Raw genomic sequence first — 27,498 nt, forward strand, 5'->3', positions numbered from 1 at the left:
ATCGTTTACCTGGCGCAGCGCCGAGGGCCTACTCGTGTTGTGTCCTTCTGTAAAACGTGAATGTTCTGTTTTCAACAAGCTTTATAAATTGAAGTAACAATCAAAAGGAATGTCAATGTCAAGAAGTTGTAAACGGCTTGCGAGCTCCGCCATTATGCAGGACTGGGCAGTGGTGTAAAGTAACTAAGTAGGCCTACTTGTATAGGCTACTCGAGTACTGGAGTATTTCCAATTTGCAATACTTTTACTTCTCCTCCACTAGACCACATCTCAGAGACGAATATTGTAGCTACTTTACTAACATACATTTGATTAACCACTTCAGGCCTATATACATGTTGGCCATTTGAAAATAGCAGATCTAGAACAATCTACAAGCTCACAATGCATTACCACAAGACGCATTGTGAGCTTGTAGATCTGCTACTTTCAAAATATTTTTCCATTTTGTACATTTGAAAACCTTTTTTGTTTTCATTGTCCAGCTCCTGGCACCGGACCTGCCAAACTACACACATGTGGGCCTCCTTTCTTTAATATCCAATTTGATTGACTGATCTGATCATAACGCATAACGTTACAGCTTTGATTATGTTGATTGACTGCCCTTATCATCGCATCAAGTAATAAAACGTGCAGACCCGAGTGCTGCAGTATTTTATTTATTTTGGGTAATCTATTTGAGAACGGTGAAGCCGAAGCATGAACGAGTTTAGCCCTGAAACATGACTGTCAAATCATGACAGTCATGGATGAACTTCAACCTGGTGTTTGCACTTTCGCGCTTTTTAGTCCATACATCACATAAACGTTCATATTTTAAGTAAATAAAGTGTTGACCTCATGGCCACGGATGTTACAATTATGTACGTTCCCTCAGAAGTACCTGTATCTTCCGTATTGTTCAATAAAAAGCATTTCAATCGTAACCGTATTTTCTCCATTTGCTTTCAATTACGCAACCCATCGGTTAGCAGGTGTATTGCACTCTGATACATTATGAAAAAATGGCCACCGATCGGATTAAAATGCTTTTTATTGAACAGTACGGAAGATACATAATTTTAACATCCGTTAAACGGTGAACAGCCGCGCCTGAGGACTGCGCCAGAGGACTGCAGAAATAGTCGATGGATCCGAAATTGACGTTTGGCAGTGCCATGGCGGATCGACTCCGCTGTGGTGGACACCGACTCCGCCACGGCGGGTGCGGCGGACACAGACTCCGCCAACGTCGATTTGGGATCCCGCTGTCTCTCCCTCTTTTATTGTTTTACGTTTATTGACCCTCATCCTTGGGTTAGCTGTGCTGGGTCAAGGGAATGAATCTGGGCTCAGTGTTATTGACAGGGGTGCACATAACTGGTGCGCAGGTGCGCATGCGCACCCAAAATAAATAATGCGCGGCACATCAGACGACGCGAGGCGCTTTTGCGTACCAACAGCTGGGACAGGAATTTCCAAGCTTTTTTTTTTTTTGCAAAAATAAAAAATAAAAGCCTGGAGATCGAGGCTAGGAATTTACTTCCTGAAGCCACACTCACACAATCAGCTAAAGCACGTGTCGGCCCCATGTACAGCCATTAGGCGCAGGAGGAGGGGCGCATGCTGCCCGTGATTGTGTTAGTGTTGCCTCGCTTGCATCCTGACATACAGAAACGCTGCGAGTCAGCAGCGGCTGTTAGAGGGACTCGTCACCGATGATGAACGCACCGTAATAGTGAAAAATATGACGTGAACGTCCCAATCTGGCGGATAAAAGCAGCGCAGCACAGGGCACCCCCCCCCCCTGTTGACAAAACTGTCCCGGTGTGCACCGCGCTGATTCCCCCCCACCCCCCCACCGCCCCCCCCCCCCCCGTTGACAAAACGGGACGGACCATTTATTTGGTGCGCACCAAATCACATCTCCAGGTGCTCTTCTGAGTACTAGACCTAAAAAGTTATGTGCACCCCTGGTTATTGAGCTAGCAACTTGAACATCGTCTCCTCGCCTGTCCTTCTAGCTACCCCAGAACGTCACATTGGTGCTAGAAGTGTTGGATTTATCACAAATCTACGGTAGCTAAACAACAGCGATCGAGAAAAATGGAATGCTAAGTTGAATGCTAACTCCCCCTTTGTCGGTGAGACCAAAAATCTGCGGGACACGCTTGAATATAACGGAAACAGAGGGGCGCTCGAGTGGAACGGAGGTCCGGCGGAGCGAGGTAGGTGACGAGTCGATTGATTATCAAGAACAAACTTCAGTATGCATGCCTGAAATGGAGAAAGGAACTGTTTGGACAGTGGCTGAAGTCACGCTATGCAGCTATGGAGCAGCAGCCCGGCAGCTGTGCTAACCAAACACATGAACTCGTTGCTAGGCAACCCCCACTACAGGATGTTGACAAGGTTTCACTTCCGGGTCAAGATAACATTATCCACTCACAGTTAAAAACACCTGGCTTGCATGCTAAATATAATAATTTGCCTCACAATGTTTATGATTACACACTGGCTGTAGGAGCTAGCTGGAAGGATGCTATTCCAGAGCTGGAGGATCTGAGTTTGGCAGATAAACAGGCTAACTTTATGTTAGCTTGTTTATCCAATCTAATATGGCGGCATATTTTCCAATATGGCTGCCGATCAGTTTATGGTTAATCCACATGAGCGTGTAGCACATGTATTTGTATTAATTACCATACACAGAATCCATTTATGGCTAATATGCTGTTTCTGGGGAAGGACCCCTATATTATATTTTGTATTAGTGTCCTCTGAAACTATGTGGTTTACAGTTAGTGAGCACTTACTTTACTTGTCCCTTAAGGTTGTATACTTTTATTTATTTATTGTGTGTAAAGCACTTTGTAACTATGTTTTCTTTTAAAGTGCTTTATGAATAAAACATTTTTAAACTTGATGGTGTGGTGGACATTAGATGGAGGACACTAATTTAGATCCATTATGATCCATTGTCGGACCGTGTGCACACACAAACAGGATCTGTGGCCGTTGCCCCGAGGAAAAAAGAAATCACCAGCAAGGTAACTTTCATTGTTGCAGGCACGCTGAAATCAGCATCTTCCATCAAAAATGCTCATCTTTCCCACCTCCCCAACTGGCCACAGAACATTTATATACATTATGATCGCTTGTCAGATCGTTGGTAAACACAAAGGGGATCACTGTTCGTCGTCCAGAGAAAAAAAACATATAACCGGCACTTTGCCTTCCTTTCGTAGAGCATGTTGAAACTACCTCGCCAAATCCAGGGCAAAACAAGGCAACTCAAGATATAACTTTTTCCAGGAAACCAATAAACAGGAAGTGGACGGAGGCAGAAATCTTCGGAAGACGTTATTTCCGTATCCGTGTGAGTTAAATGTGAAAGTGGTCACTCCGGAGATAGAGAACAGCGCAATCTTTCATAAAACTACTAAACAACAAAGTATCATCCAAACTCGTCCGTGGCAATGTGAGCCTTTGCAGAATCGGACGGGAATTCCCGTCCCGGCAATGAAAGAGTTAGGAAGTGACTGTTCCTGTGTGCCTTCTTGAAATGTTCAAACACTGGTGAGACATTCGATTTAAACACAGTAATGTCATCATCACAAATGCAGGCTACAGTAGTTATAAAAATACAAACATTTTGAAAACAGACTTTTGTCTTCTGTCATGCACCATGCCCCTGTTTCACAAGAATATACGGCACAAAATTCAAAATAAATACTGTATAAATGTCATGTTGTCTTTAAAAAGTGGACATGCATTAATTAATAAAGTCGTGATTTCTGTGCGGCGATTTAAATTAAGCCTGGATGAGTTGGGATTCCATCCAGGCACTTTCTGACTGACAGGTAGACACTGCACTTACTGAGCTAGTACAGCAACCATAGAAATGAGCTACTGCAACCACAGAATTGAAACTGAGAGGAAGATGCCCATGCACAGCTGTTTTTTTTGTTTGTTTGTTTATGAAGGCATGCCAGCCTTCACTTTTTTCACGTACAAGCTTCTTTTCAACAAGTATTTTAGATAATGGTCCAATAGATTGTGTGTAGAACGTTTAAGGTAGATTGATAAAAAAAATCCCAGGAGAAGTACAGATTCAAGTGTTTTTCAAACTACTAAAAATGGCGGAAAATCTAAGGGCGGAGCTTACTGGTCAAAGTCACAGATGTGTACCTCATGAGTAGCGCCACATGTGTAAGCAAGTGTCATGACTGTAGTCCAAACAAGGCATGACTTATATGCCTGTTCAAAGTTCGCATTTTCAAACGATTGCTATAGCACCCACCTTTGGCCAATTGGAGTACGATGTGTTTCATCACTATTTGGCATGCCATACTGCAAAGTTTCGTAAATATGTAACTCTGCATTTATAAAATGTAAAGGGCTTTTATATAAAACTAAAAGGAAAATATTTAATTGAAACAAATAAAAACAACAAATTAACAATGCAACTAAATAATAAGAAATATAATTTCATATAAAATAAACAGTTTTTCCATCACATATGTTGAATACGATACGATACGATACGATACGATACGATAATACTTTATTGTCAGTTTGCACTGAAATGTGTCTTGCGACCCAACAGCCATGTATGCAATATATAATATATAATACCCTATTTCAACTAGCACTGAGCTGAGCGGCTATGTGCACATGCGTGCGCGTGCATGTGCGCGTGCACGTGACGTCATTAAAATAGAGCTCCATTAGCTCAAAAATCACATATATATATATATATATATATATTTAGATATATATATATATATGTATACATAGGAGTTCAATGGCGCAACCCGGAAGATCTGGTCACTTCCGGTTTTACCAGAAAGTGGTCGAAGAGACCCAAAAGGCCTTTTTTGGGGGGTTTAAGGACTCCAATAGCAGACCGGAAGTCAATCCAACCACTGGAAGTGGGGGAAATTACAATTTGTCCCCAACTCAGATCATGTATTTGCCCCTACCTCCCGGTTAGGGTTATAGTGGAGGTGCTAAGACCCCAAAATATGCCGTTAACTTCAAGTCATGATGCAAAGGTCCCCTTTGGTATGGAAGTACCTTAGGGCCATAGGAAAACATTTATCCAAAGAGACGAGTTAGATCACCCTTCATTTCTGAAATATACACGTTTTTAAAAATGGCCGCCACCATTTACACCAATACAGCACAACCAATATCTTTGCTTCTGTTAAAGCTATAATAATAATATTGGTGTCAAAGTGTACATTTTTGGGGTCAAGTAATCCAATTCAATAGGTTTCCAGGCAAAAAAAAAAATCATTTTCTTATTGCCATTGAAAACAGGGGTAAAGTATACACATTTTATTAGAAAAATATGTTTTAACAGGGTAACTTTCCATTTATTTCCCCTCTAAAACTTTAATTTAGTTTTCCCTTTGGCTTGGAAGTACCTTAGGTCTTAGGGCAATAGGAAATAAATTATCCAAAGACACAAACTAGATAAGACGTCATTTCTAAAGTATGTGCGTTTAAAAAAATGGCCGCCGCCATTTACAGCAATACAGCATAGCCCATATCTTTGCTTCTGTTAGAGCTATAATGATAATATTGGTGTCAAAATGTACATTTCTGGGGCCAAGGAATACAATTAAATAGGTTCCAAGACTAAAAAACCCAATAGTTTTCTCATTACCCTCACAATGGGGGTAAAATATGCACATTTCATCAACAAAATAAGTGACAACAAGGTGACATTAAATGTTTCCCCCTATAAAAAACTTTAAGAAGTACAACCTCTTATGCACATGCCATATGCTCTATGTGTGTCTGTCCAATCTAGGAACCCAGCCAAAAAAAGGAAAAAACAGCATTACATTCCTAACTATACACGTTGTATCAGGAGCTCCCGACAGATTTACTGTAGCTGCGGAGCTCTGAATCTGTCTTGAGAGATTAGTGTCTGTCTGACTGTATGTGTATATGTCTGACTGCCATCACCTGAGAGTTACACCTGTTGCTGCCACAAAACATAAATTCTGCACCAGGGACTGCGACAATTTGATTAAATCAGAGGTGACAGAAAAAATGTGAGACACTTTGAGGTTCAATTTGAGGTTTGTATTACTTTCTCTTTGAATACAGAACATTTTTTATGTTAGCTGTGCCATTAAAGATCAAAAAGTGGACAGAGCAAGAAGAAAACATGAAGAGTCTGTGAGCCCAGTAAAAAACAGTGCATGAATAGTGGTGGCAAGTTCACTGCACAGGTTATACTCTCATGCTCATCATCATCCTCATGTGAACAAACCACACCGTGTTTCTTCTTGTCATGGTCCCTGCCTGTGTCCTGTGTGTGTCTATGTGTTTGTTTGTCTGTCTGTCTGTGTTTGGGCATGTGTGGGCGTAGGCTTCCTGGCTTCCCAGATTGACGCACCTGGCTCTGGTCATCTCATCTCACGCACCTGCCTGCCATCTGCTCATCAACCTCCACTCTATAAAAGCCCTGGTCTTCTGCCGACGCGCTGCCAGATCGTTTTCTCAGTCTCCGTGCGGTAACGCTTCTAGCCAGTTATTTCTGTGTATTATGAGTGCATTCTAGCTTCCTAGCATTCTAGCATTCTAGCACTCTAGCTCTACTGAGTCCTTGTTTTTGCTCCCAGTGTTTTTGGTTTTTGACTCACTCCTGTTTTCCTCTTCTTCAGTTGCCAGCCTGCTTGCCTGCCTACCTGCTCACCTGTTGCCTTCACCTCAGCCTGCCTACCACCTTCACTCCAGACGACAACACCTTCCTCTTTGTTCAATAAAAACCCTTGGACTATCTTTAAGTGTCGTGTCTGCATTTGGGTCTGCCAGTTTTGTAAATCGTGACAGAACGATCTGGCCAGAATGGACCCAGCAGACTTCGACAAAATTAAGGATGCTGTAGGCATCCAGGGACAGCGTCTGGGAAATCACCAACAACTTCTTCAGACTCTGCTGGACGAGGTGACTAAGATTACCACTCAACTGGCTATCATCAGCGCTGCACCTCCGCAGCCTCCACAACCAGAGCCACCTCAACCACTTGGAGTTGCCCCTCCCACAGCACCGGTTGTCCGAGCAGCTGAGCCTCGTATTCCCCCTCCTGCGAAGTATTCCGGCAACGCGAACACCTGCCGTGAGTTCCTAACCCAAGTTCAGCTCACCTTCAATGCTCAGCCCTCCCAGTTTGGCGAGGAGGCGGCCAAAATAGCCTTTATTGCCAATCTTCTGGAGGGCCCCCCCCTCGGTTACTTCAACGCACTGCATGAGCAGGGTTCCCCCGCGGTTCAGTCTTTCGCCCTTTTTGCCGCCGAGCTCAAGCGGATCTACGACCATCCCATTCGTGGACCACAGGCCGGTCAGCAGCTTTTGAGACTCCGACAAGGCAGACGTTCTGTGAGAGAGTTCGCAAGCGAGTTCCGTTCCCTCGCCGTCGAGTCCGGTTGGAATGACCAGGCGCTGCTCGCCGCTTTCCAGAGTGGGCTCAACCGGGTCATTGGCAGAGAGATCGCACTGAGGAAGGAGCACCTTTCCCTAGACGAGGCTATTATCACCGCCATCAAGATCTCTGACCAGATGGCCCAGTGGCAAGCGGAACCCTTTCCCCCCAGGTCCACAGCTTCCTCAGTTGGGGGGGACAGAGGATTTCTGCCAGAGGAACCCAGACGGCCCGTACTTCAAGCCTTGTCCCCCGGTCCCCCAGGTGATGAGCCCATGCAACTTGGTCGCCTCTCTTCTGACGAGCGCCTTCGGCGGATTCAGTCGAGGTTGTGCATCTACTGCGGGCAACAGGGCCATTTCCGTGTCTCCTGCCCCTTGCGACCAAAAGAGGAGGCTCACCAGTAGCAGTGGGGGTTCTGGTGAGTACAGCAGTCTCTTCCCCTGATTCCCGATGTCGTATGCAGTTTTCTGCCACTCTTCGGTGGCACTCTCAGTCCTTGACGTTGCTTGCCCTGGTTGATTCGGGGGCGGATGAAAACTTTATTGACTCAACTGTTGCCTCCCAGGCAGGCATATCTCTCGAGCCTCTACCCTCGCCCCTGCGAGCCAATGCCCTCACTGGTCGCCTTCTTGCTCAAGTATCCCATCGCACCGTGCTTGTTCATCTCATTGTTTCTGGTAACCACCATGAACACATCCAGTTCCATGTCATATCCTCACCTCTTGCGCCCATTGTCCTTGGCCAACCCTGGTTAAGGCTCCACAACCCCCATATTGACTGGGCTGCAGGTAAGGTAGTGGGCTGGAGCTCCTACTGCCTCTCTACCTGTCTGCGCTCTGCCCGCTCTCCATCTGAGGGCACCAGCTCCCCAGCCATCTATGAGCCTCCCGATCTGTCAAGAGTTCCTACTGTTTACCATGACCTCGGAGAGGTATTCAGCAAACAGCGTGCTCTGTCACTCCCACCTCACCGGCCCTATGACTGTGCCATCCACCTGATGTCTGGAGCCCCACTCCCTTCTAGTCGACTGTACAACGTGTCTCGTCCTGAGAGAGAGAGCATGGAGAGGTACATTCATGAATCCCTGGCAGCTGGCCTCATCCGCCCTTCATCCTCCCCGGTGGGGGCCGGGTTCTTCTTTGTGGGTAAGAAGGATGGAACTCTCCGTCCCTGCATTGATTATCGTGGATTAAATGATGTCACTATTCACAACAAGTATCCATTACCGCTAATTTCCTCTGCTTTTGAGCCCCTTCAGGGAGCTACTATTTTCTCCAAGCTAGATCTACGTAATGCTTATCATTTAATTCGCATCAAGGCTGGAGATGAATGGAAGACTGCCTTTAAGACCCCCCTTGGTCATTTTGAATATCTTGTCATGCCCTTTGGGTTAACTAATGCACCAGCCGTGTTCCAAGCCCTTGTTAATGATGTCCTCCGTGATCTGCTAAATCGCTGTGTGTTTGTTTACCTAGACGACATCCTGATCTTTTCCCGCAACAAAGAGGAGCACGTTGAGCACGTCAGGCAGGTGCTTCAGCGTCTCCTGGAGAACAGACTCTACTGCAAGGCTGAGAAGTGTGAGTTCCATGTCACCTCCACTACATTCCTTGAGTTCATCATTGAGAGTGGCCGGATGAAAGCAGACCCTGCGAAGGTGCGAGCAGTGGAGGAATGGCCTCAACCCACTACATTGAAGGATCTTCAGCGTTTTTTGGGTTTCGCCAACTTCTACCGCCGTTTTATCAGAAACTACAGCCGTGTAGCCGCACCCCTTACCAAGCTGACGTCTACGTCCATTCGCTTTGCATGGACTGCAGAGGCTGAAGCTGCCTTCAAGGAGTTGAAGAGGCGTTTCACCGAGGCCCCTATCCTCATTCAACCCGATGCTTCGCGTCAGTTCACTGTGGAGGTTGACGCCTCAGACTCCGGGGTGGGGGCCGTCCTGTCCCAGCGTTCAGCCGATGACCAAAGACTCCATCCCTGTGCATTCTTCTCCTACCGCCTGGACCCTGCTGAGCGCAACTACGACGTGGGAAATCGGGAACTGCTCGCAGTCAAGATGGCTTTGGAGGAGTGGAGACATTGGCTAGAGGGGGCAGAACACCCATTCATTGTATGGACAGATCACAAGAACCTCGCCTACATTCAGTCTGCCAAGCGACTCAACTCCCGCCAAGCCCGTTGGGCGCTGTTCTTTGGCCGGTTCCGGTTCACCTTAACCTACCGTCCAGGCTCCCGCAATGTCAAACCTGATGCCCTGTCACGGCAATACTCCCCTGAGGTTTCCTCCAGTCCCGAGCCCATCCTTCCCTCGTCCTGTGTGGTGGCAGCAGTGACGTGGGAGATCGAGTCGCTGGTTCGTAGGGCTCAGCAGGATCAACCAGACCCAGGTATTGGACCTGCTAACCGACTTTTTGTGCCTGATTCTGTCCGTTCTGAGGTCCTCCTCTGGGCTCACACGTCTCGCTTTGCATGCCATCCGGGAATCAGCCGCACCCTGTCCCTCCTCAAGCGGCACTTCTGGTGGCCTACCATGACCGCCGATACACGGACCTTTGTTTCTGCCTGCACTGCTTGTGCTCGAGGAAAGTCATCTAACCAGCCGCCTGCTGGTCTGCTCCGTCCCTTGCCAGTCCCTAGTCGCCCCTGGTCCCACTTGGCCCTGGACTTTGTTACTGGGCTCCCTCTGTCCCAAGGTAATACAGTAATACTCACCATTGTGGACAGATTTTCAAAAGCAGTTCATTTCGTGGCTCTCCCCAAGCTACCCACAGCCCTTGAGACAGCTGACCTAATGGTGCACCATGTGTTCCGGCTCCATGGTATACCCGTGGACATCGTCTCCGACAGAGGACCCCAGTTCATCTCCCAGGTGTGGAAGGCCTTCTGTCGTGCCCTTGGGGCCTCTGTAAGCTTGTCGTCTGGTTACCATCCTCAGACAAACGGGCAAACAGAACGGGCCAACCAGGATCTGGAGGTGGCCCTCCGGTGTGTCGCTGCCAAGAATCCCTCTTCCTGGAGCACCCACCTGGTGTGGATTGAATATGCCCACAATTCCCTGCCTTGCACTGCCACAGGTGTATCACCGTTTGAGGGTTCCCTGGGTTACCAACCGCCACTGTTTCCAGCTGAAGAGGCCGACATTGTTGTTCCTTCAGTCCAGAATCACCTGCGGCGTTGTCGAAAGGTGTGGAAGGATGTGCGGGCCGCCCTGCTCGGCTCAGTGGACCGTAATCGGCGCTTTGCTGACCGCCATCGAACTCCAGCACCTCTGTACCAGCCAGGCCAACGTGTGTGGCTGTCCTCCAAGGACCTCCCCTTGAAGACTGACTCCAGGAAGCTCTCGCCCCGTTTTGTTGGTCCTTATGAGATCCTCTCCATCGTCAACCCTACTGCGGTCAAGCTCAAGTTACCCCCTCACCTGAAGATCCATCCCACCTTCCACGTCTCCCGGCTGAAGCCAGTTGTGACCAGCCCACTTTCTCCTCCAGATGTGGCCCCCCCGCGTCATTGATGACCACCCAGCCTACACCGTCCGGCGGCTGCTGGACGTACGTCGCCGGGGTAAGGGGTTCCAGTACCTTGTGGATTGGGCAGGTTACGGTCCTGAGGAGCGATGCTGGGTGCCGCGTCGCTTCATACTGGATCCGTCCCTCATCTCGGATTTCCGCCGTGGACACCCTGACAAGCCTGGTGGATCGCCTGGGGGCGTTCCTTAAGGGGGGGGCACTGTCATGGTCCCTGCCTGTGTCCTGTGTGTGTCTATGTGTTTGTCTGTCTGTCTGTGTTTGGGCATGTGTGGGCGTAGGCTTCCTGGCTTCCCAGATTGACGCACCTGGCTCTGGTCATCTCATCTCACGCACCTGCCTGCCATCTGCTCATCAACCTCCACTCTATAAAAGCCCTGGTCTTCTGCCGACGCGCTGCCAGATCGTTTTCTCAGTCTCCGTGCGGTAACGCTTCTAGCCAGTTATTTCTGTGTATTATGAGTGCATTCTAGCTTCCTAGCATTCTAGCATTCTAGCACTCTAGCTCTACTGAGTCCTTGTTTTTGCTCCCAGTGTTTTTGGTTTTTGACTCACTCCTGTTTTCCTCTTCTTCAGTTGCCAGCCTGCTTGCCTGCCTACCTGCTCACCTGTTGCCTTCACTTCAGCCTGCCTACCACCTTCACTCCAGACGACAACACCTTCCTCTTTGTTCAATAAAAACCCTTGGACTATCTTTAAGTGTCGTGTCTGCATTTGGGTCTGCCAGTTTTGTAAATCGTGACACTTCTGTGGTGAAGTTGGCAACAGAAAGGAACTAAGGAGGGCTTCCAACCTGGGATTGGATCGAAAAGTGAAATAATGTGCTCAGGTGCTGGGTGACAAGTGTCTGTTAGCTAAACAAGCTGCTGGTGACATGGTAGCTATGGAGGCAGTGCATCATTGTGCATGCCTGACTAGGCTCTATAGAAAAGCAGAAACCGCCGTTCTGACACGACAGAAAATAAGGCAACACAGGTCATCAGAGCACAATGAATTGTTTGAGTCAATCAATTATTATTAAATGTAACACCACGCGCCTTGTGAGGATATTGACATCAGATCAGTGCGACTAGATCGTGGCCTGACATGAAAAGCAACACATCTACTGAGGTCTCCATCATCTTCAGAGCAGCAAAAATCCTCCGGGAAGAATATCTTCCGATGAAACAATAATTAACAGGTTCCTTCACAGCCTCCTGATTCAATCCCTCCCCTGCTGCGATTGTTCCTAAAGATACTTCTGGATGAATAAGGTATTGACCAGCCAGCCCCTGAACCAGAGAAGTGCCAGGTTGATACATCAATTGGGCAGCAAATCATTTACAACTCTGTGAAATGCAAATCCAAGAAACGTGGCAGTAGTGTTAGTTGTCACATAAGAGAAAGGGAAAATCAGCTTCACTGTATCTGGCAATGAATCTGCACCTGCATACTGGCAGTAAACACCAGGTGGATACCATGCATAAGTGAGGTATATGTATGTTATATAGTGAAGTTTACTATTACTACTGCTAATTTGGGAAAGCAGCCAGTCCAGCAAGGGGCATTCACACACTGTCTGGGGGCTGGGGGTTGTCTTGGGCATGACGTAGACTAGTACCCCGGATGCGATGTTTTCGTTCAGTTGCATGCTACCAGCGGAATGTTGTGATTGTATCATGCTGAAGTTTACTTGAGTAGAAAGGATTATTTCACAACACCTGTGTGGTTATTCACAGTCACGATATAACAGTGTGTATCATATGATTGCTTGAAAACATTGAGTACAGTGATCAATCAGTGGGAGCAGATTGGTGTGGTGGTCCCACCGCAGTTAAGGGTGTCTTCACCAATGGTGGTTTTGACAACATTGACCAAAACCCATCATCAACAGCAAAATCAGCCCTCCACGTGACATGCATTAGCATTCAGTAACATCCTAGTTCCAGCTAATATGGGGAAGAACCTGTACAATCCTTGCCAGCTTTCTACACAACAATGGATCTGGATGTTTCACTCCAAACTGATGTTCCTGCCCTTAATACAAACAGTCATCATCAGCCAGCCTCTTGTCCTCTCAGCAACATACTTGAAGAAGGCTCCCAGTGGTTGGAGAGAGTCAGACACCTTGTGGGGAAAGACAACCTTGAGGGTGAAGAATGGATCTCATGGGCTGCATATTATGCAAGCATTGCAGAGCGTTGTTTAGCCCCCCCCCCATCCAGATCATACATACTGCCACTGTTCATAGAGTCTCGGCTTGGCATGCAATGAATGTCCTCCTTCAAGCAATCAACTACCTAAATCCAGGTCAGCTGATCAACCCCTATTCACACTTGCCAAAAAACTTCAGTGGAAGTTCCCCCAGACAGAGCTTGGTGAGGACTCATTCCTAGTTACATTGGGGGCAATGCATACAAAGAAGATGCTCTGGAGTGTGTCTGGAGACTGGCTGGATGGATGGCAGTGGATGGACTACAGCTCTTACCAATAGTGGTATTTCAACTAGTGGCAAAGCTCAGTCTTTCATTGGTGTTCACCACATCTGCAGAACCCGGTACATGCAACAGGTGTCTGTAGCTGCTCTGTATGTACTCATGATGAAGGCTTATGAGCGATATTTGGAAAAGGCAACAACTGTAAATGATGAGTGGAGCCCCCTCTTCCTTGTGTCCTTTGATGAATGGCTTAAATTTCAATTATTTCAAGGGACTTGCCAGAACTGGTTATTTGCAAGTGCAAGACTCAAATTAACAGGACAACGTCATTGTCATGGTAGTAAGAAAACTATTGGGGATTGGTTTTGCCTTGAAACCTAATTAATTGGATTCCTTGACCCTAAAAATGTACTCTTTGACACAATTTTTACCATTATAGCTTTAACAGAAGTAAATATGGGTTCTGCTGTATTACTTCAATTGGTGGCGGCCATTTTTAAAAACGCATATATTTCAGAAATGAAGAGTGATCTTATTTGTCTCTTTGGATCATTTCTTTCTTAGTGCCCTAAGGTACTTCCATACCAAAGGGAAAAGTAAATCAAAGTTTTAGAGGAGGGGGGTTACCCTGTTAAAACATATTTTTCAAATGAAATGTACATATTTTACCCCCCGCTGTCATGTGAATTAGTGAAGACTTGGGTTTGTTGCATTGAAACCTATTTAATTGAATTCCTCAACCCCAAAAATGTACAATTTGACACCAATATTATTACTATAGCTCTAACAGAAGCAAAGATATGGGGTCTGGTATAATAGTGGTTAATTGTCATCAGCCTTTTTTATAAAACATCTATATAAAGAAAATGAAGGGTGATCTAACTTGTCTCTTTGGATATTTTTTTTCCTATGGACCTAAGGTACTTCCATGACAAAGGGGAAAGTAAATAAAAGTTTTACAGGGGGGGGGGGGGGTAAGTTACCCTGTTAACTCTTTGACTGCGGACGACGCGATAACGCGTCAAGTGCTACTTTGTCCAGTTGGCCGTCGACGCGCTCGACGCGCTGGACGCGCGTTCATTGTTTAATCTCTGATTGCGCTATGCTGCTTAATATTCAATGTTATTCTCGAGTTCCACTTACTTCACGGACATCTGCATCCGGTTTCATGACCTGGATTCCGTTTCCGGTTTTTGATTCTTTTCCCCAGTCATTTTCGTCCAAAATAGGTAAATAAACGGTCTTTCACACGGTATGACGGACAAACGGACAGTTTCTCTTCTATAATCTATGGTCTGGGTGACGATCAGTCATCGCCGTCGTATATCACAACGTAATTTTCGCCGATCAAAACAATGGGGGGGACGTCACATCCGTTTTCATGTTTTTCCTTGTCTAATCTATGAAGAAGGGTGAGAGAGACCCAACGACATGATCAAAGCTGTCATGTGCTGCGCTCTAGTGGCGGATTTGTGCTGGGTCTTTACATTATGTGTCCTTAAATTATTTTCATGAGAAAAATTCAAAATATAAAAATAAAAAAACACGAAAATTGCTGGCACTGGGGGAGTACTTTATGAAAATACTCTGGCAGTCAAAGAGTTAAAATGTATTTTTTTTTAATGAAATTTGCATATTTTACCCCCCACTGTCATGGTAATTAATGAAGTATTTGTTTTTTTGCCTTGAAACCTATTTAATTGGATTCCTCAACCCCAAAAATGTACACTTTGACACCAATATCATTATTATAGTTCTAACAGAAGCAAAGATATGGGGTCTGGTGTAATAGTGGTTAATTGTCGGCAGCCATTTTTTAAAAACGTCTATAAAAAAAAATTAAGGGTGTTCTAACTCGTCTCTTTGGATAATTATTTTCCTATGGCCCTAAGGTACTTCCATACCAAAGGGGACCTTTGCATCATGACTTGAAGTTAAATGTGTCTTAGCACCTCCACTATTAGGGTTTAAAGCCATTGAAGGACTGCATTAACCTATAGAACTCAGTCCATGTCTACTCACTCGACAGTCTCCAATCCAACAGATAGCATTTCCTGGCCAGAGTCTCCTGCATGGTTGCAGTTCAGCTCCAGGTGTTTCAGCTGGGAAGGATTGAGGCTCAAAGCTGAAACCAGAGAAGAACAGCCCTCCTCTGTGACCCCACAGCCTGACAACCTGCAGAGAAATAAAGACTTTAACAAACTTTATCCAAAGTGTATACAATTCCCTATATCCACATTTATTTTCTTCATTAATTTCGTGCAGGCATGCTTCAGGCACCCTGTAGTTATTCTGAGGACCCAATTTGCACTTTAGTTGAGGCTCCTGTTTGGGCACCCCCAGTAAAAGAGGGAGTGCTGTTTGCAGCCACACACAAACATATGCACTTAAGAATGCGTTCTTGACGAAGTGAGTTGTTTTTTGTCTATATAGTGCAATTTCTTTTTTGTAACTGTATATGCTAGCTAAAGTTCAGTGGCTAAGCTAACAGGGCCTATCCTGTGTGTGTGTGTGTGTGTGTGTGTGTGTGTGTGTGTGTGTGTGTGTGTGTGTGTGTGTGTGTGTGTGTGTGTGTGTGTGTGTGTGTGTGTGTGTGAGAGAGAGAGAGAGAGAGAGAGAGAGAGAGAGAGAGAGAGCAGGCTATGTAGGGCTAAGCTAATACATGAGTTTATGGCTCACTATAGTGATGTGCTATGTGCTGTATCCTAGTTTGCATAGGTCATTGTTACAGTTCTGTATACTTATGTTATGATTTCTGTTATTCCAGATACCATTCATCACAGTGTATGTTTGTGTCTGCCAACTACAATTCTACATAAAAACCCATAAACTGCCATCAAGTGTCATCTTTGAATACATGCTCTATGACCGGAGCCCTGTGGTGGGCATAGCTTCAACCCCTCTGAACATACAGTCCTCTTTTAAAAACTACAATTTTATTACATTCACCCATTCACACTCACATGCATACAGCGATGATGGAGGAAACCATGCAAGGCACCAACCTGCTCATCGGGAGCAATTAGGGGTTCAGCGTCTTGCTCAAGGACACTTCAACACTAACTGTGGGGGAGCCCGAGATCGAGCTCGGAACCTCCCGGGTCCCATCCGGCCGCTCTTTACTGGCCACTCTACCCCTAAGCCACTGCCGCCCCTATGTTCAAGTACAGATCCACACAAAAACAAAACACATTATTTACCTCAGGGTCTGCAGTTGACAATGTGGACTCTTCAGTCCTTCTGAGAGCTTCTTCAGTCCTGAATCCTTGAAGTTGTTGAAGCTGAGGCACAATTCTCTTAGGGAGGGAATAAAGCCGAGAGCGGAAGCCAGGATTTCACAGCTTCTCTCTGACAACCAGCAATGAGTCAATCTAAAGGAAGAATCAAACACAACATGTCTGATTCTCTGCTATAGTACACATTATTCCTGGATAGAGAACCTGCTTACAAACATCTGTTATAGGACCTGGTCTGGATGGACTGTCAGTATTTTTTAGTAGAGACCCAATAGATCAGATGGGCCAGAGGGAAAGGGAGCACACATTGTGTTTCCCTCTCACACACCGACAACAAGGGCTTGAGGTGAGTCAGGTGAGTGAGTGCCCATGTCAGGAATGCAGTGTGCCATCCGAGTTGGCAATAGGTTGTCAACTTGTAAAACATTACACAGAGCCTACAGGACATTGCATGAAACAAAACTAGCATTTGCATCTCCCTAACACGAACAGTTTCCTGACAAAGTAGTGTTATCATATTGATATTTGCATTATTTTCTTCTTAGATATTGATATAGTTAGTGTTAACATTTTAATTAAAAAAGGGGATGGGAACAAAACATCTAGTGTAATCAGAGATGCTCAAGTTTTAAATATATCTCAGCATGCCTGTATATACTGTAGTCACTATACCCAACCCAACGTATTCACACTCCTCAAATGAATAAAATACATACTGAAAAATACAACTTATCAAAAATAATTATGATAAATGAATCTGACCTGAGTAACTCCAGTTTACAATGTGGACTCTTCATTCCAGTACACAGGAGCTCCAGTTCTGAATCGTCCAAGGTGTCAGTGAGATCTAGTTCTCTCAAATGGGAAGGATTAGAGCTGAGAGCTGAAGTCACAACTTCAATGTGTGTCTTGTTGAGTTCACAGCCAACAAGTCTGTAAAAAAAGATTGAATGCAAAATCGCGTATCGAGTATTTTATGGTGTTCTATTGTGGGAGGGGGAGATGGTGTGACTTATTATTCTGTTTGTTTATTTGTTTCTTTTTATTTCTGTAGTTACCTACAAACTATTATGGGAAAAATATGTTTTGTGTTCTGAAAAGACAAAAAAATACTAACCGAGCCTTTTTGCAGTTCCTCACAGCTGGGACCAGTGCCCATCGCCCCCCCCCTGATGTGTTGTATTTCTTCAGGTCCAACTCATCCAGAACCTCCTCTGACATCTGCAGCAATCTGACCAGAGCTGAACACTGGGTCTTAGAGAGTTCCTTTCCTGACTCCAGGTACAGTTGGATCCCCTGACTTACTGAGTGGGCCTTCAACTCCGTCAAACATTGAAAGATGTTGATACATCTGTCAGGAGAGCCACTGCAGGGATCCATCTCCTTCAGATTGGTGATGGCTTTCTGGATCTCCTCTGGACTGTTCTCTATCTGACCCAGCAGGCCTCCTAACCCTCTTTGGTTGGACTCCAGTGAGATTCCATGAAGGAAACGGACAAAGAGGTCCAGGTGGCCACTTTCACTCTGCAGGGTTTTTTCAATTGCAGCTTTCAGGAAGTCAGACAGGGAACTGTTGCTGTTGAAATCATCATTGTTCAAGAATGCCTTCAGTACCTCCATGTTCTTCTGTGTGAAACAGTCAAACAGGTAAACTGCAGCCAGAAACTCCTGGATGCTTAGATGAACGAAGCAATAGACAGTTTCCTGGAAGAATTTACTGTCTGTTTTGAAGATCTCTGTGCACAGTCCTGAGTCCACTGGACCCTCTTTAATATCAAGTTGACATCTCTTCAGGTCTTCTTCGTAGAAAATGAGGCGGCCTTTCAGCAGATGTTCAAACGCCAGCCTGCCCAGCTTCAGAAGAACTTCTTTATCAGCCTCTGTGAGTTTCTTTTGATTCTCACCACGCTTTAGCCACTTCCTCTTTGTCTGGAAAAAGATGAAGTGGCTGTAAATCGCAGCCAGGGTCTTGGGAAGCTCTCCACTCTCATCTGTCTTCAACATGTCCTGCAGAATGGTGGCAATGATTGAACAGAAGACTGGGGTTTCACACATGATGTGGAGGTTCTTTGATGCTTTGACGTGTGAGATGGCTCTGCTGGCCTGCTTCTCATCTCCGATTTTCTTCCTGATGTACTTCTCCTTCATTTCATCAGTGAATCCTTTCACCTCTGTTACCATGTCAACGAAGCATTCAGGGATCTGTTTGGCTGCTGCAGGGCGTGTGGTTATCCAGATTTGAGCACAGAGAAGCAGTTTCCCTTTGATGAGGTTGACCAAGAGAACTTCCATTGAGGCGGCCTGGGACAAGTCCTTAGGGCATTTATGATGGGTTTTGAAGTCTAAGTTAATGTGGCTGTCATCGAAACCATCCAGGACAAACTGAACCTTGCAGGGACTCTCGTCGTAATTCGTTTCTTTTGACATCTGCATTTTGGTGAAGATGTCATTAAGAGCTTCTTCTGAGATGCATTTATATGTGGGGTTGCATTCACGAATTAGCTGAGCCAAACTAAACTCTTGCCCCTTCAGCAAATTGAGCTGGTGGAATTGGAGCACGAATGTGAGATGGGGATCTTGATCTTTTTTCTTTGCCCAGTCAGAGACAAACTTGTCTACGAGAAAGGTTTTGCCAACTCCTGCTTCGCCAATGGACATCACTGTTCTCATGCGTTTGTTTTGTCCAGAAGGGTGTGTAAAGATTTCACTGAGTTGGATGTCCTGCCCTGCTGTCTTCCTCTCCATCTGTGTGACCTCATGTGCACTGCTGATCTCTGTGTCATCCACGTGTACAATTGTGAGACGCGTGTAACACTCAAAATCCTTCTTATCTGTCCTTTGGACTGTCCCGTCAGGTGCACACGCAAATGGGTCCTTAACGTTTGTTTTAAGCTTGTCTTGGTAGTAAGCAATTCCTTTAGATATTGAGGGAAATGATAAGATCGGCATGATGTGTTAACATAATGAATAACAAAATGTTTTCGCTTGACATTATTATTACTATATTTTATACTTTACTTTGCTTACTTTACTTTACTTTACATTACTTTACTCCAGCTGTTTTGCACAAACCTGAGGACCCATGTTATCCCAGCATGATCTGACATGTCTGATGCAACAATGCTACATGCTACTATTATCAGAAACATGTTAACTGTTATACAATATATGGATGGAAAGTGATCATTTGAATGGAATGTTAGATCTGTTTCATTATGATGTATGTGACCCTGTTTTAACACAGTATATGAAGCACTCTGAGGAATACTACGGACTACAGGTAAAGAATGTGAACAGCTCATAGCACATCTATTCATAGTGTCAGCTTACCTTTAGCTTTAGAGACTCCTGTACTTGTTGACGTTGGAATTGACATTGGTGGGTCAGTGTCTGTAGCTTCATGCTGGTCTGATGTTACAACTATTGTTGAGTTGGAAAAGACAACAGACTTGTATAAGAAACCTGGTATTACCTGACATTAACTGATATTAAATGAATTGCATTTGTGTTAACAAATAAATTGCACAAGGTTTTCCTGTACTGTTTTCTGGAACCTGCCTGCTGCACTCTGTGAAATCTAGAAGGTGTTCCGTCACCTCAGATGCAGATATAACACAATATATTTTTATTTAGCTTTCACGTTTCCCCTCCATTTCCCTTCCAGTTATTGAAAAGGGCCATGGATGAAAAGAAACTGACTTAGGTTTGTAAATCGCCACAATTAATGGCACAAATCGCCATTATTATTCGCTGATAAAGATGGTTGCCTGTGAGTCGGGTGGTCTGACTCCTACACTCACTGCATTAGTTGCAGAGGGCTCTGTAAATAACACAGAGGCTGCAGTAAATAAAACAGTGTTCAAATTAAATTAAAACACACACACATGTGAGCTAATGTGGCCTAATAAAGATGAACACTAACTGTTAAGCATTTTACCTAGCTAAATGCATTGATGAAGGACTTTTTCTTTATTACATTTTTTTAACCAGAAAAGTGAAAGTATACTGTGTAAATATAGGCTTGTAGCTCACATGTAGTGAAGCCTTTCTTAACACATTGCCTGCCAGAGGTTTTTCTATAACAGGATCAGCCAGTGCCAGGCATTTTGAACATTCTGACTCATATTTGAGGACTCACAGAGTCTATAAACAAATGGAATATCTCAAAACGAAGCTTAGAATCTCTTCTTTCATCTGAAAAAATAAGTGAGTTGATAGCATGTTCCGCTCTTTAGCTAGAGGTAGTTGAATACAGCTTGGTTTCACCAAAAACAGACCTTTTTCTTTAGATTCAGAGTTATGAGCGTTTTAGTAAAAGGACACACTTTAGATGCATAAAATAATTTCAAAAGTCTTTGACATTTATTTTGCGCCTTCATTGACATCAGTCATGTAAACAATATTTGTTTATAAAAGAAATATGCTTTAGATTGTATATTTATCGCTCTGTTTCACTCCAAAGTGAATGAACATGAACACTGAAGTGACTATTTTCAGTACATTTTTTTTTTAACTATATAATAAAATAAATAATAATCATTCAAAGTTCAACATCAATAAATGGTGCAATTAGTGCAAAATACATAAATACAAATAACATCTCTGCCTATAAATCCAAAGCAGGTTGAACAAGTTTTTACTATTCAAACAATTTTTCAACTCCAGTTATATATGTCACAGTACGATTGGAGAACCAGGACGATTGAAGACAGAGCGCTCGTTTTTAGGCGGGTGGGGCATCGTCTTCCTGAGGAACAGGGTGATCCTCAGGAGGAGGGGGCCCATTACCATCCTCCAGAGGAATGGCCTCTTCCTCACCCCCTTGCTCAGGGGAAGGGGGCCCATTCCCATCCCCGTGAGGAAGGTCTTCACCCTCTTCCTCAGCCCCTTCCTCAGGAGGCGGGGCTTCAATCCTACCCTCCTGAGGAGGGGCCAAACCGCGACGGCGTCCCAGGGTGGTCCAGGACGTGGCAGCAGCCGTGGAGTAGGTGACAAGGGTTTTGTAGATGCCATCAGGATGCCTGGCCTTGTAGAGGACGAAGGAGTTGAATAGTGAGATCTGGAACAGGTAGGCTATGAACTTCTTCGTCCACTTTGTCGTCTTCCTGGTGAAGTGATAATAGTCCAGGTTTTGGTCCAGCTTGTCGACCCCCCCCATGTAGGTGTTGTACTGCACCACGCACACTGGCTTCTGAACGTCCACTCTGTCACTGTGGCGTTTCTGCTTGTGGTTCACGGTCACCATCTCATCCTGGTGGCACGTGGAGACCATCGTGATGATTTTGCTCTCCTTGGCTCGCCATGCCGTCACCATCACGCCGTTGTGGTGACTGCTGATGGTTGACCCGAGGCCCAGCTTAGCCTTGGTCACGGCCATGATGGCTGGTGGCTGCCCTCTATTGCATCGGAGAGTACCGCACACGTGGGTCCCTTTCCCCAGAAGTTCAAGGCACGTGTCCACCGAGTTGTATAGATTGTCCATGTAGAGACGGTACCCGTGACCTACAAGGTCACACAGCAGGAATGTCACTGTCTCACGCAGGGTAGACTTGTTGCTTCCACCACAGCACGGCTTCATGTGGTAGAGGTACCCCGTCTGAGAGTCGCACAGTATGTAGGATTTAATTCCATACTTGATCGGCTTCTGTGGGTTGTAGACCTTGAAGCCCACGCCAGGACAGCATACCCTCGTCAATGCTGATGTGCTGGCTTGGCAGGAACATCTCCTGGAACTTCAGCGTCAAGTAGGTCAACACTGGGCGGATCTTCCACAGCGGGTCTCTCTCGTTAGGCTCAATGGGCTGGGGGGTATTATTGTCTTTGAAGTGGAGGTAGCTCCAGATCAGCTGGTACCGGTTCCGCGCCATGACCTTGCTGAAGTAGGGAGTTTCCAGGGGCTCAGCAGTGGTCCAATACATGGCAATATCAGGCTTGTGAACGATACCAGTGAGGAAGAAGAGGCCAAGAAAGTTCTTCAGCTCTGTCACTGTCACTCCCAGCGGTGTGTCTTCTTTCCAGGCATTTCCTCTGGCGAATCGCAGAACACTGGGAGCCCTCTGACTCGCATACGGTTGGTCTCGTCGCAGATTTCCTGGAGCAGCTCATCTGTCAGCAGTAGCTCCAGGAAGTCGACCAGTTCATCTGACTGGAGATCAGCAGCCCCATTGCGAGGCCCCGGAGTCCCAGCAGGGGAGAAGGGGATGTCGCGAGGCTGCCAGTCGCCAGTGTCAGACCACACACGAGGAGGAGCTGCAGCCTTACGAGGCCTGCCACCTGTGAATTATAGAAATAGATAATTACCATAAAATATATTTTTGTATTTGTGTGGTTTACATTGTGGTGGTGGTGCATGACTTTATTACACTTAGAATGAATGAGAGCACACAAACACACACACACACACACACACACACACACACACACACACACACACACACACACACACACACACACACACACACACACACTATAACAAGTATAAATCAGGCATTAGTCTACCCCCAAACCCTAAACCTAACCTCTAAATATATATATAGGTATTTGTCAAGAATACAACCCAAATAGGTAATCTCTTCTTTGCTAGAGATAATTGTGTCATCGACTTTGACCTTGAAATCATTTACATCCATCTGTCTGAGGGAATGTTTGGTCCCAAAGAGAATGGATTCAGCTTTTCTACGAGATGACGGTCCAGGTGACGGTCCAGGTGACGGTCCGGGCCCACCCATGTCTCCCTCATCCCCAACCGTGTCTGGCCCTGATAGAAATAGAATGAATATATAAAATATTGTGTACATGAGATCAATTTAAACATTTAGCATCATCATAGATCACATGCATGCATATATATACATAAATATGAGAGAATATTTACCGTTGCTGTGTAAGATTTTAGCTTTTTTTATTCCTGTGATAATTGTGACATCTTACCTGGACTCCCACCAACATGTCCACGTCCACCAACTGCTCCCTCCAGCTCTTCATCAGAATCCTCACACTCTGAAATGGATCAAATAATGCATGTTACTGGTGAATTTTTCAAAAGCTATGTTGACATTACCTCATCATGACCTGCTTTTTGAAAGTGGCAAGATGGCAATATGAAAGAGATCAGGGGTTCAGTTCTAGGTCAGGAAAACATAAACAAAAATGATCAAAGCGTTTGTGTTGTGTCCTAACCTGGACTGAGGCTTTTGATGTAATTTTTATTATGACAACATGTGCATAGGGAGGGGGGGGGGGGGTTCAGCACACCTGCCATTGCCCCCTTCAAAAGGCAGAATAAAATAGCAGATCTACAAGCTCAAGCTTGTAGATCTGCTATTTTTTTTATAGCACCACAATATATCAATATAACCTAACCTAAACATTGTCGTCATCTGATCTACAAGCAGATCACACAAGTAGACGTGCCGCTTTGTTGCGAGCTCCGTTGTAGTCGCTATTCATGCACATATTTTTTGGTGTTGCCAGATTGTGGGAGAGGAATAAGCAACCAGGTCTATGAAAACGAGCCCAAAAGTAGCGACTAGCCAACTATAGGCCACATGAGCACTTCAAACCTATCTGAAAATAGCCAATCTACAAGATCACAACCACAATCACCATGATATTATATAACCTAAACAGTGTCGTCATCTGATCTACAAGCAGATCACACAAGTAGACGCGACGCGTTGTTGTGAGCTCTGTTGTGGTCGCGAACCACAGGTTTGGAACCTAATCGTGCGTCTTTTTTGTGTTGCCAGATTGTGGGAGAGGAATAAGCAACCAGGTCTATGAAAACGAGCCCAAAAGTAGCGACTAGCCAACTATAGGCCACATGAGCACTTCAAACCTATCTGAAAATAGCCAATCTACAAGCTCACAACCAATCACCATGATTTACAAGCAGCTTTACAGAGAAACAAGCCCAGTGTGGCTTATATCAGATATACAAGCTCAACAAGCAGACAATAAGCAGACCTAGCAACACTGGCTACGTCTCAACACACACACAATCGCTAGTTTTCTCCATTGAATCAACTACTTAACAAATAAAAGACGATAAAACATTGATTGTGTGCTTACTATGACAACATATGAGTTCAGCACACTTGCCATTTGCCCCCTTCAAAAAGGCAGAATAAAATAGCTCAAAAGCTTGTAGATCTGCTCAACTACGTAACAAATAAAAGACGATAAAACATTGAATGTGTGCTTACCAAGGGGAAAAGGAGAAGGTGAATGCCTCGGAGATGGCCGCCACTCATCGCCGGAGGGATCACTAGAGGAAGCCGCCCCCTCGAGTTCATCCTCCGTCTCAGGAGCGTCACTGCAGTCCTCAGGTGGGGGAGGGGGTTGAAGTACGGGCTTGGATTTCCTCGAACTCCGACGGACGTGTGGGTCCCGGTTGTCGCCCGGTCCGACAGCCGCGACCCATCCGCCCGCCGAAGTTCCTGCCAAGCCAACCGGACCGGGCTGGTCCTTGCCGTCCACAGGAACTGGCTGGTCCGGTTCAAGTTTGTCCACAGGACAAACCACCACTGGAGCCTTCGGTGGTGCTGAGGCCCGGAGGAAGCGATCCAATGTGGGCTGGCATGGATCAGCTGACCCGCTGATGTGTTTGCGCTTGCTTGAGCGCTTCGGCATACTGTATACGTATAGTCTACTCTCTCACAATAAACTATACTACTCCTCTCTATTTCCACCTATATATATATATCTCTCCTCTCTATTACCACCTGATTTTATTCTATATCGCCGATCTACTGCCCTATACCTTCGCCTAACTTCCACCTATAATTATTTTGTATACCTCCACGCTCTCTCTATCCTATAATATATATATATTTAACTCACTAGGCTAAATATATATCACTCACTCACATATATCACACACACTACTTTATACTACAACACTACTATAACTACTAATCAAACACACGCTCAAATATCAAATCACTCACACAAACTCACAAACAATCAGATCACTCACCGTCAATCAATCACTGTCTCAATCTCACTAACTCTCACACGATACAACTATCTCTCTCTCACTAACTCACTCAAATAATCTCTCTATCACTCAATCTACAGTATCACACACCTATCAAACTAACTCACTCTACAACTAACACTCAAAATCACTCAATCAATCTATATTTCTCTCTATCTCTCTCTCTCTCTGTAAATAACTCTCTGGACCGGCTCTAAACTCAAAACGCAAGACAGAGGGGTTCGCGCGGCCCCGATTTATAGGTTTTGGGGCATCGTGTGCGAGCGCGTCGAGCCTGCACCGGACACCTGCGCCGGACACCCGAGTGCGCGCACTCGGCGCACGCACTCGGCGCACGCGCACACAGACACGCGACACTAGTGGCGAGCCTACCGTCATCTCCAACACGGATCTATCCACAATATCTTTTCTTCATTTATGAAGAAATACAACAATATCCACGGACTCGGTGCGCGCGGTGGCGCGCGAGGTGGCGCGCACGGGTTCCAAAATCAAGATCCATGGTGAGTGTTTCTTTTTTTCTTTGTTTTCTAAACATGATGATGGCGACGATCACATCACAGCTGGTAACGTGCACGTGGAACGCTTACCGTCTGTCTTGCCTGTGGTGTGTGTGGAAGGTCGGCGCCCGCGCGCGTGGGCGTGCACATACGAGTACGACGTCTAAGCTTAGATCTCACCGCGGATGTGTGTAAACATCTGTGTGAAGGCGACATCGGGTCGTTGCGACCTCGGATCACTTGGCTTGTGTGTTTGGGGTCAGGGAAAGTTCATCCCCGCGCACATACGAGCACATACGTCTAAGCTTAGATCTCACCGCGGATGTTTGTAAACTTCTGTGTGAAGGCGACCTCGGATCACTTGGCTGATGTGTTTGGGGTCAGGAAAAGTGCATTCCCGCGTGTGCACGAGCACGTTACAAGCGCAAGCATGTGAACGTGCATGGGTGCTGCGTGTTTTACCCAGGTTCTTCCCCTCTCACTGAGCACAGGCTGCGCACAGGCAGCCACTTGCTGCACGGATCAAACTTTTGGTTTGATATGAGCAGATTGGCGGACCCCCTGACTTTCTTTGACTTTTGTGTTTTGTAATAACATGTTTTATCTGATCACTTGACCAGATCATGAGATTTTACAACTTTTCTGTGGTCTAGATGGATGAAATTTCTTGACAATGTAGGGAAGGACTTCATCTAATGTAAGACACAAAAAAGACCACTTTGCGTATATCTACGCGATTGGCACGCTGCGGCTTTAAATAGGTTCGCGTAGATCTACGCGATTGGCAGTCAATGTGTTAAAGGAGTCCCCAGTAGGAGACTTGAGTTGTCTCCTACCGGTCATCAAATTATTGGCTAAGGAATGCGACAAAACCTAAAAAATCGCCATGAATTCAAGGCTTCATTGGGTGAGTAATTGATAGAAAATAAGTATTTTTTGGGGTGAACTACTCCTTTAATGAACTAAACACCTATTGTCTACTGTATTAAATCCCTAGCTTTATATTTCACATTTATAATCAATCCAAAGTACCTACGCCTACACAAAGTCAGTCCGGCTAAACACACACTCACATTGGCCCCGATTCACTAAGCAATTTACGACCATATTTTGATCGTATCGGCATTTAAGACAATTCCTACACTAGCAGTCAGATTCATTCATGTTTTTTGTCTGTGTTTTGAGCCTGAGGTGCGCCCGTTCTCAAGTCAGCCCCGAGGCTGTCTTACCAGGGAGCAAAGCTGTGCGTATGACGTTAGAATGCTTTATTCTTCATGCAAAATCCATTACAACAGTGTTCAAGTCTCAAATAAAATAATATGTGCCCAACATTTGTCAACACATATATATAAACAAGACCAGGAGACCTGGTTCTGCCAGACCCAGACTTC

General features: G+C 45.4%; 1 protein-coding gene across 1 annotated transcript in view; it reads right to left on the reverse strand.

Annotated features, from left to right (window-relative positions):
- LOC308097450 (uncharacterized protein) overlaps positions 1-27,498 on the reverse strand; it is a gene marked incomplete at its 5' end in the record, with an annotated part of 177,783 nt that overhangs the window by 93,698 nt on the left and 56,587 nt on the right. The window contains 5 exons of the mRNA XM_080445209.1: positions 15,396-15,548; positions 16,574-16,744; positions 17,372-17,542; positions 17,727-19,524; positions 19,940-20,029. Of these exons, the coding sequence (XP_080301335.1) occupies positions 15,396-15,548; positions 16,574-16,744; positions 17,372-17,542; positions 17,727-19,524; positions 19,940-20,029 (2,383 nt within the window). The remainder of the gene's footprint in view (positions 1-15,395; positions 15,549-16,573; positions 16,745-17,371; positions 17,543-17,726; positions 19,525-19,939; positions 20,030-27,498) is intronic.

Source organism: Gymnoscopelus braueri (assembly GCF_963280865.1).
Source record: "Gymnoscopelus braueri genome assembly, chromosome: 12".
NCBI classification, from domain to species: Eukaryota; Metazoa; Chordata; class Actinopteri; order Myctophiformes; family Myctophidae; genus Gymnoscopelus; species Gymnoscopelus braueri.